This window comes from Wyeomyia smithii, chromosome 2 (genome assembly GCF_029784165.1).
Source record: "Wyeomyia smithii strain HCP4-BCI-WySm-NY-G18 chromosome 2, ASM2978416v1, whole genome shotgun sequence".
NCBI classification, from domain to species: domain Eukaryota; kingdom Metazoa; phylum Arthropoda; class Insecta; order Diptera; family Culicidae; genus Wyeomyia; species Wyeomyia smithii.
Genome location: NC_073695.1, coordinates 201,078,980 through 201,089,341, shown reverse-complemented (window position 1 = coordinate 201,089,341; position 10,362 = coordinate 201,078,980). Strand labels below are relative to the sequence as shown.

Here is a 10,362-nt window from a genome sequence, read left to right as displayed (position 1 = left end):
GGAAATTTCACAGTGAGCTTCGAGCAGCACGGCAGGTCAAAATCAAGTGAATAAAGAAGAATTTTGACAGCAGTTAGGTTGCTTCCAGGTCAAAACGTGATGAGCCAGTGGAATGAAGAAATTCGCTATATGATTCCTATGGGGCAAAACAGTTGGAGAATTGTACATATAATATAATAAAGACTAACACTTATAGCGAATTTCTTCATTCCACCAGCTCACCTCGTTTTGACCTGGAAGCGCACTAACTGCTGTCAAAACCCTTCTTTATTTGCTCGATTTTGACCCAGTTTTGACCTGCCGTGCTGCCCGAAGCGCACTGTAAAAGTTGTCAGCTTCAACCCACCACCGCACGTGCTAAGTTCGTAAACAATTATCAAGCATCTCTTTCTTACTTGCGTCTTGAAAGGCGATGACGTTTCATTATTCCTCGGCAGTTTTACTCGCACACAGTGGAATAAAGAAATCGCTATATGTGTATTCGGGACTACCAAGGTGCTGATACTTGTTTGGTTTTTGCATGAGAAAAAGAAAGTAGGAAATATTTTTGCTTTTGTCATCACACACATTTTGACAGTCGCATATGAGAGCTCGCGTGAGTGCGAACGGCCTTCAAAATCTCTTTTAACTTTGTAGTCGCGAATATAGAGTCGCGCAATGAGAAAATCTATCGTTTCGGCAACACAGTTTTGTGCCGTTTGTTGCCAAGAACTATACAGTTCTGTTTTCCAGCATGCATAACAACAACAATATCGCACGCTTAGCCTTGGGGCTAATAGCGGTCTCTATCAACTAGACTAGTTGAGAGAATTCGTTATCGATTTTGTTTTTTGGACACATTTTGTATGTGTAGGATAAGTACAACGATACACCGTGCCCCAGTGCTGAGTCGAGAAAATTTCCAGCTCGAAAAGATCCTCGACTCGATCGGGAATCGAACCCGATATCACAACCGTGTGGGAGAACTAGCCAACCGACATCGCTAACCACAGAGCCACGGGGACCACACAAGCATTCAGCATGCATAAGCGAATCTCATTTTTTAAAATTCTTTACAAGGTACACAGTTTTGAAAAATTACACCGGTGATGCTTTGTTAAATTTAACTGAACCAGTGTACAGGTTTAATGTTGGGTTTGAAATGTGTAGTAAAACTTCAGAAAAACACATATTCTTCATCACTCTTAATTACAACGCTTTCAATCCACTCCTAACATTATCACCTTGTTTATTTACATTGCTCGATTGGTACCCTCATTTGACACTGATTTGGTTCCTTCGGTTTCATCTTTGCGCGACAATATATAATAATCATAGACTCTGGCATCGAGGGGTTCGTCATAATGGGGGTACTGTCAAACTATCCAGCTTTTTACGCGCCATAATGGCGGACGCTATAATGAAAAATTCATAACATGTTACATACCCTTTTGACAACTCTGCTTACGTCGGTTCAACTCTTCATGTATTTCGCAAGGAAAACAATCAATCTGGCAACATTAGTGTTGTCAAACCTCCAGAAATCATGAAACTGACATAAGCAGAAAGGTTCGCAAATTACAAACACGCATTATAACACCCGCCATTATGGTGCGTAAAAAGCTGGATAGGTAATAAGATTACGGTGCAAAAAAAGATGGTCATCGCAGCGATCGTGTGAAATCGATCTTGCTCGATTAATCGAGAGGCACACTGGATCGTGAATGCGTGGCCAGCTAGGGTTGGCCAACATAGATAATCTCGAACGATAACACGAACGCCAATTAGGATGAAAGACTTGCGCTTGTCACGAAAAAAGAGGAACTCTAGAAAGTTAAGACAATTAAATGCTATTTTAATGAAACATTCGTTCTCTAATAACATTCACAGTGAAGCTCATTCATCATTCGCAGCAATGTATGCAACTCACAGTTTTTGTAAATAGTTTGTTGCTGCTTCTCTGCAAATTTAGCGGATTTGCGTTTCAAAGGCCAAGACTTGAGCGACGCTAAATGTTCGCTAAACAGCTAAAAAATAAGCGAAATCACTAACCGCTAGCTGAAAATCAGCGTCGCTAATTAGCGATTAGCAAATTAGTGGAATGGTGCCCACCTCTGCGGTTCAGTGCTTCCTGTCAAAATTTATTTCATAAATTGAGTTTTGAAACGTCTCGTAAAATGGTCTACACACTTGACTCATCTCGGCAAACTTCTCAACAGTTGATCGAGCACAGCGAAATTTTCAACAGATGTCAGCAATATATTTCAGCGATCAATGAGCTAATATATAGATCTACCGTAAACCAGCAGGTATCAACATTTTGTTTGCAGAATTTCTTGAATATTCTGCCGAAAACTTGTAGAACATTTCGCTGCAACTATCAGCTGTTGAGTTCTCGGCAAAATCTTAATATGTCTAGACCATTTTAAAACTGACAGGTATTACGGATCCTGCTGATGTTGATGTTGCATTTAAGTGCGTTATGTCAGCAGTTCCGTACTTTCTGTTAAAATTTCATTAATGAATTGGGTTCAAAAACGTCTCGTAAAATGGTTTATGGATATTCAATCATTCTAATTTGTATTCGCATTGTTAACAAACAATCGTGAACGTGTAGTGAAATTTTTGTTTTTGCCAGAATGAAATAAATCTTCTACTGTATTTAAATTGCTGGCAACGCTGAAAAAGAACGAACTGTTTTTTCGCACGCTGACAACAGTCCCCGTGTTTGTTTAATAGCTCAACTGCTCAAATCAAATTTCTATTTTTAGCTGTACTGAAGTGTATATATTTATTGTTTTCATTATTGCTCGTTTTTCCGTTTAAATCATGCCCTGTTCCGTCCCATACTGTGATCCAGAAGGTCAAAGCTTCACGCTTAAATTTCCGAGAAGCCACTATCTTTTTGAGCGGTGGCAAAAAGCGATCGAGCTGGGCTCGGGTTCGCTGTTGCCGGTTGGTGTTGATCCACTGCTGATGGAAATTTGTCAACAACACTTCGAGGAGGTTGATCAGTATAGTGAACCTGTGATATTTAGAAATCAAAAGTAGTTTTGATTTAAATATTGTCAAGTGCAATTAATTTATTTATTCATTATTTCCAGTATGGGTCGGAAAATTCATCTTGCTTGCTGTCGACTATGTTTGGAATTTAACTACTCCGAGCATGTTACTTCTGCGTGTGGTGAACAAATGATAGGTGGAGTATCCATAGAGGAATTGCTTAAAACGTTATTCAATATTCAACTTGATGACTCAAGGTCTCTGGACTGTATTTGCAATTGTTGTCTTGTACGGTTAGATCTGGTTGTCAACATACGCAAACAATTTACAATAATTGCTAAACATTGGCGTAAAATGGATATTTTTATTAATGAAGAAAACCGATTAAGGTACAAAAAACAAGAAGCCCCCAAAGTGGCTCAACACCGAATGATTGTCAAATCCATTGACGAAAAAAAGTTGAGCACGTTGAATGAAGTACCAACTGCACAGGATTTGTTTTTGGATGTCAAAGTAGAAGTCGAACCGGATCTAGTAGCGATAGCATCGAACGACGATGACGCAATTAATGACACTGTTTTAAACGACGAATACTTAAAAATAGCTCCTGAACACGATAACAGCGCCATGCTTGAACAAAAAGGGAGACTTAAAAGAAAAAATTCAAATCTAAGAAAAAAATCTCAAAACTCTACAGAAAAGCGACGAGTTGGAAGACCTCGCAATAAGAGCGTCACAGGTTCCAAGCGGAAAATTTCTCTTAAAGGAATCACAGAGCGTAAATGTTATATGTGCGTTCAGTTGTTTGAAACGGCCGAAGAACTCTTTTCTCACATGGTCGCCCATATTGATCAGATACTGACATGCGAAGTGTGCAAGGAATCTTTTTCTAATCTAACAAAATATAACCGCCATTTGGCAAAGCATGATCCAATAGAACGACCTAACAAATGTGATCATTGTGAACTGAGATTTACCGATAATTTAGGAAAACGGCGCCATGAAAAGCAGCGACATCAGGTGGATCATTCAGTTACGCTTTTTACTGGGCCTCAAAAACGCAAAGGAAAATTCACCTGTCAGCATTGTGGAAAGCAGTGTCAATCTTTGGCCTTCCTCAAGGAACATGAAGATGGACATGCAGGAATCAAACGGCACGAATGTCGGTCCTGTGGCCGTCTATTCGCGAATAAGAATAATCTTGAGCGCCATCATCTGATTCACACTTCAGAGAAGCCATACAAATGCAACATTTGTGGTAAAGCTTTTCGGCAATCTCCAATGTATAAGGACCACTTACGATTACATTCGGGGGAAACTCCCTATGATTGTTCCGGATGTGATATGCAGTTTTCTTCTACGACATTGCTTCGAAAACATAAAATACGCTTCCACGGCAATTTTATATCATCCACAACGGGCTCCCTCTCAAGCGTACGACCCCACAATTCTTGTCGTTTTTGTTTGAACTCATTCAAGCGACACTCATTGCTTATCGATCATATTCAGCAAAACCACTCGCAGGAGGAAATCGAATATTTCTCGTGTCCGACTTGCGAACAGCGATTTGTAGTAAAGCAAGCATTTGAATCACATCTTCGCAACCACGATAAAAACTTTCAGTGTGATTTCTGTGACAAATCGTTCAGCACGCTGCAAGCACTCAAATTTCATCAACCTATTCATGATGAAGGTCGAGGTTACACCTGTAAGACTTGTTCGAAATCATTTACTCATATTTCTAATCTGAAACGACATGAGCTGCTTCATCTAGGAATTAAAAGGTATGAATGCGATTTTTGCGGAAAACGGTTTGCACAGTCTAATCAATTGCACACTCATCGCCGGACCCATACTGGTGAAAAACCCTACGAGTGTCAAAAATGCGGAAAACGATTTGCAGATAACAGTACATTGTGCAAGCACCGAAAGAGTGTATGCAAGTCGGTTTGAGTAATTTTAAGTTAATCGAATCATAAACGTAAAATAGTTGAAACTATACAACTTCTTTTTTGGCTTGTTAGTGTTGAAGAAGCCGAATCCGATTACGCAAGAAATTCTACAATACCTTAGTTTAATGATACAATGACAGCCTCGAAACTCAAGTCTTCCATGTCCGCTGGACCAGACGGCATTCCATCCGTTTTCCTTAAAAAAAGCATTGGTAATCTGGCTTCCCCGATGAGTCGTCTATTCGCTCAATCAATTCGCACTGGCGTCTTTCCCTCGGTCTGGAAATCGGCGTACATGTTTCCAGTGCACATGAAAGGCCATAAAAGTAACATCGACAACTACCGTGGAATCTCCGCACTTTGCTCCATATCGAAACTCTTCGAGCTCGTTGTGTTTGAACCTACTTTCTCGTCCTTCAAGCAGTACATCGTCGACGAACAACACGGGTTCATGCCTAAGCGATCAACGGCCACAAATCTCCTGACGCTCACATCCTACGTAATGGACAGCTTTGACGACCAGTCTCAGACGGACGTCATCTACACGGACCTATCCGCCGCTTTCGATAAACTAAACCACCGAATCGCCGTGGCTAAACTCGTAAAGCTTGGCATCGGAGGCCCACTGCTTCACTGGTTTCAGTCGTATTTGTCTGACCGGCGTTTAGTTGTGAACATTAATGGAGTTTTTTCGACATCTTTTTCCGCTCACTCAGGCATTCCGCAAGGCAGTCATCTCGGGCCTTTGATATTCCTGATTTACTTAAACGACGTCAATTTTCGACTTCAATGCCCTCGGCTGTCATTCGCTGACGACCTTAAACTGTTTGCCAAGGTAAAAACTCCGTCAGATGCCGCAGCGCTCCAGAACCAGTTAAGGGTTTTTGCAGAATGGTGCGCGGACAACCGCATGCAATTGAACGCTGACAAATGCGAGATAATAACATTCTCCAGAAAGCGTAGTCCACTGCATTTCAACTACAATTTGTCAAATACACCTCTGCGACGCACAAACTGTGTGAAGGATTTGGGAGTATTGCTTAACTCAAAGCTAAGCTTCAAACAACATATGACATTCATCATTGACAAGGCTAGCAGAAACTTGGGATTTACTATGCGTATCGCCAAAAACTTCAACGACATCTATTGCCTGAAGGCCCTGTATTGCGCTTTGGTGCGCTCCAACTTGGAATACTGCGCTTCAGTGTGGAACCCCTACTACCTGAATGGAGTAAACGGAATCGAGTCAGTGCAACGAAGATTTGTTCGCTTTGCGCTCATAAGACTTCCGTGGAACGACCCTTTTCGACTACCTAGCTACGAACAGCGATGCAGACTCATCGACTTGGATACACTGCGAATCCGTCGGGACATATCCAGGGCAATATTCGTCGCGGACGTGCTTACCTCACGAATAGATTGTCCGGCAATTCTCGAGCAACTCAATATTTACGTTAGACCACGCATGTTGCGAAATAGCCTCTTCCTTCACGTTCAGAATAGGCGAACGAACTACAGTAGCTTCAGCACGATAACCGGTCTCCAGCGCCATTTCAATCGTTTCGCTACAAGCTTCGATTTCGACACCAGCCGCGAGATGCTGAAGACCCGCTTTCTGACTTAAGCTCGTAATTTTTAGTCTAGTACAATCATTTGGGCCACAAGGCCTGTTGATGTAATTTTTACAAATAAATAAACAAATGCAGACAGCATTCAACAGCTCATGTTTCTTCATACAAATTTACTCTCTTTTTTTATTGGATCTCGCATCAGAAATTTGATTGTGTCATCCGCCATCTGCATAATTAGTTGTATTTCCTCTTTCAATACTTGAATCTTTTCCAAATGTTCGTCATTTTTCTCTCGTAGTTCGTCGTAGTGTTCATGTTTTTCACTGAGATCGCTGTTAAATATAATAATAAAAGAACGCATTGTAAAACAGTGATAATCATGTATACTAACGCTACAGTTTTTCGCTCCGTCTTCCGTTTTAACTTTCGCTGAATTTCTATCTCTTTCTCTTTGGCCTCAAGATAAGCTCGAATAGATTCACAATTTTTCTGTAAAGCTTCCAGAACAGTTTGTTTATTTGAGCTATCCCTTTCCAGTCTCAAGCAGTTCAACTGAAGTGTGTCAACTTCTGCCTTGATTGAACTAAAAATATTTGGCAATGAAGGAAACAGGCAATTGTTGATACGGAACGTTTTTCCTACCTTAGGGAATTATCCAGAGGATTTTGAAGTATGTCTTCTAAGACCAATATGCACGGCTGAATTTGCCCGATAAGAGTAGTGTACTCGGAGTTAGCCAACTGATACGATTTTTCCTGCCTGCCGCATTCCTCTATTTCTGCTTCAAGCTCTTCGTTTTTTCTAAACAAATACCAAAGCAAAAATTGTATATTCAATCAAGTTGCTCTTGATAATTATATCATACTGGATAAGAGCAGCCGCATCTTCATCTTCAATACGCTGTTCCTTAAGAGTAGCAAGATCAGTTTTTAATTTAATAACCTTTTCTTCATAGTCGTTCTCAGCCGATTTAATGCTGCGAATTTTATCTTTCACCTCCTCCTGCTTTTTCCGTAGTTTTTCATTTTCCTGTTCCAGCTGTGGAAGTTGATCTTTCATGCGACAAATGTTTTGCTCAATCTATAACAAAAGAACAATTATCAGAAATGTTCTGTAGTAATTTTCTGCGCCTTACATTGCTCAGTTTGATTTTGTGATTTTCTATTTCGCATCGCTGCTGATTCATCTTATCTGTTAATTCATAATACCTGGCAGTGCAATGGGTTGCCCTTTCAACCGCATCATCTTTCACCATATTTACGTACAACAGGTAGTTAAGAAGTATGTTTAAAACATGAATTGTTTTCTTCGGTGCTTAAATGAGTTAAAAATAAAAAAAAAGTTACACCTTGAACAAACAAGACTTACATGGTTTGATCAGGTCAACATAAAAGAACTGGCTTTGTTTGGAAACTAGACAGAGTTGATAGAAGTAGTTTATATGAGCTACCAGATTCGTTCTTTTCAGTAGTAATACGTCTTTGGGCTCGGTGTACATCTGTAGATAATATTTTCAGTTATTTTATTGAATGAACACAAATCAGGACAACCTACATTTTCAAATTCCGTTACGTCGTACTTCAGCATTTTCAAAAAACTGACAATGTTTCGAAACACGAAAGACTCTGTTGGGTGTTCAAGCTCCGAAGCTTTTATCTTATGTGGAATAATACTGTTCCAATTTTCAACAAATGTTGCGTTTGCCATTCCTCCAATTTGTGATGTGCTCTCAAGTTGCGCTAAAACATGAAAATTAATTCAAATCACTAGCGGCTAAATGAGCTTAACCAACGTCTGTTTGATTCGTTTGATTGATGATGATATTGATGATTGTCGTTGTTGTTTGTCTGCACGCTTGAATGATTTTTATGAATTATGAGTAGAAACTACTAGTGTGAATTTACCTACCAAAATCCTACCTACCTCAATATTTGAAATCTTTCATTTTGGTTGGTAAAGGAATCGGGTAGGTGAGTTCCGACTTCTATTATGTTGTGTGATCTTACCTACCCCTCCACAACAACCAAAATGAAATATTTCCGCTGCAAATCGTTTATAAACTAGCGCTTTTCAAATATGTGGCTAGTATTATAACCAACAATATTGGAAGATGAGATTTTGGTAGGTATATTCACAATTGTGTGAATTCACCTACCAAAATTGCCGTTCGCCAGCTACTAAAAATTCGGATTGGTAATTCTCCAATTACAATACATACAATACCATCATTTAAAATCGACATCTAGGTGCTTTGAAAAAAAAAAAAAACCATTGTAACATTGTAGTGTGCGCGACGACTTATAGGAATTCAGCAAGCAAAATTTATTCAAACTATTTTTAAAATTTAACTAAGTTCCTTAGCAACTCAAAAATGTCTAGTTATCCAGTGAGTTTTATATTTTGGTTTTATAATTTATTAATTTTTTTCCGACTTGTAGTCTTATGGAGTAACACTAGAATTTACCTATTGCAAATTCGGATATTTCGGATGCAAAATTTTGGAGGTTCGATTCGTGGTACTACCACAGAGAACAGACGTTCATCTTCTTTTCAAAAGGTGTGTAAAAACTTGCAACCGTCATTTACCACTAAGTGGTAATGCTCCCGCTATGTGGCGCTTTTGTCACTTACAAACCAAGCACTGATATCGATACAGCAATATTTATGCAGTGTAACTGGGGCACCACAAGACAGATGTCGTTAGTGTATTAACGTATTTTGACTCAAATTTTTCACACGATTTTCAAATTTCTTTATATGAACATGAATGTCTGTTCTCTGTGGTACTACCACGAATCGTGGGTACTAACTAAATGGCTAGTTTGATTCAACAATTATTCATCAGCAATCTGATATATGCAATGATACGGTTTTATTAAATTTGTTGATATCTTTACATTTAAAAAAAAATATGTCAAACGGCTCAAAAGTTAAGCAGTTCCACAAAAAATGTCCCAGTTTAAATACACTGGGGTCTTTTTTTACACGGTTGGTTGTACTGCGTTGAAAAAATCCGCGTATAAAAAAACCGCGTTATTCCAAAAAATCGCGTAAAAAAATCCATTCAATAATAAGATCCGATTGAAAATAATGGTAACGAAACACACAAAATGAGTTAATAGTGCTTCTAAAATGAAAATTCAACGAAGATCATGACAAAAACTTTTTTATAATAATTTTGCCACATGTTTAGGCTTTCGTTCCTTTATCGGAAGCTAATCGCAACGACCCTGACTCGTATCGTTACACAATTATTAATGTAGTTTTGTTTCTTCTACCCGAATCAACGGAAATTGCCTATTTTTTGACAATAACAGCAAATATATTAAAAATATGCATTATTTAGATTAATAAAACAGAATATCTTATTGTCATGAACCATACGATTGATTTTTTCGTTATTGGATTCACCTAAACATATTTAATACCGCGTAAAAATAATATTCCAAATCGCGTAAAAATAATCAGCGTTATTTAAAAAAACGCGTGAAAATAATCCGCGTTATTGTAAAAAATCGCGTAAAAAAGTCGCGTATAAAAAACCGCATAAAAATAACCCGCGTAAAAAAAGACCCCAGTGTATGTTTTTTTAAATTGTCATTTTGGATTTGGTTGAAACTTTGCATAGACGTTTCTTTAGGCAAAAAATGCCATTTTGTGCTATTGAATTAGTTTTTTGGAACACGACTTATTTTTGAGAAGCTATTGAGAAATGCTATTTTGGGAAGGTATAGATGATTACAAATATTTTAGGGCCAAAACGGCTTGTTTGATCAGTGTGACGTCTTGACAAAGTTGTAGATAATAATTTTGTCTTAACGAAAACAATATACACTTTTTTTTTCACTTGGTACTTC

The 10,362-nt window shown here is 38.7% G+C and overlaps 2 protein-coding genes across 2 annotated transcripts; one reads left to right on the top strand and one right to left on the bottom strand.

Annotated features, from left to right (window-relative positions):
• Positions 1 to 2,700: 2,700 nt before the first annotated feature.
• On the top strand, positions 2,701 to 4,950 carry LOC129724750 (zinc finger protein ZFP2-like). Its single transcript, XM_055679897.1, has 2 exons — positions 2,701 to 3,026; positions 3,084 to 4,950. Exons 1-2 carry the CDS (start codon positions 2,809 to 2,811, stop codon positions 4,933 to 4,935), a joined length of 2,070 nt encoding a protein of 689 aa, XP_055535872.1. The 5' UTR covers positions 2,701 to 2,808; the 3' UTR covers positions 4,936 to 4,950.
• Positions 4,951 to 6,658: 1,708 nt separating this feature from the next.
• On the bottom strand, positions 6,659 to 8,349 carry LOC129724751 (filamin A-interacting protein 1-like). The gene is made up of 8 exons (XM_055679898.1): positions 8,298 to 8,349; positions 8,060 to 8,244; positions 7,874 to 8,003; positions 7,641 to 7,819; positions 7,371 to 7,585; positions 7,148 to 7,306; positions 6,897 to 7,088; positions 6,659 to 6,837 (listed from the first exon to the last, which is right to left on the bottom strand). Exons 2-8 carry the CDS (start codon positions 8,210 to 8,212, stop codon positions 6,666 to 6,668), a joined length of 1,200 nt encoding a protein of 399 aa, XP_055535873.1. The 5' UTR covers positions 8,213 to 8,244; positions 8,298 to 8,349; the 3' UTR covers positions 6,659 to 6,665.
• Between the last annotated feature and the right edge of the window lie 2,013 nt (positions 8,350 to 10,362).

Coding starts and splice junctions, on each gene's coding strand:
- LOC129724750 (XM_055679897.1), top strand. CDS start 2,809: ATGCCCTGTTCCGTCCCATACTGTGATCCAGAAGGTCAAAGCTTCACG. Junction 3,027..3,083: donor GTGATATTTAGAAATCAAAA/GTAGTTTTGATT, acceptor CATTATTTCCAG/TATGGGTCGGAAAATTCATC.
- LOC129724751 (XM_055679898.1), bottom strand. CDS start 8,212: ATGGCAAACGCAACATTTGTTGAAAATTGGAACAGTATTATTCCACAT. Junction 8,004..8,059: donor ACGTAACGGAATTTGAAAAT/GTAGGTTGTCCT, acceptor TATTATCTACAG/ATGTACACCGAGCCCAAAGA. Junction 7,820..7,873: donor TGTTGACCTGATCAAACCAT/GTAAGTCTTGTT, acceptor AACTCATTTAAG/CACCGAAGAAAACAATTCAT.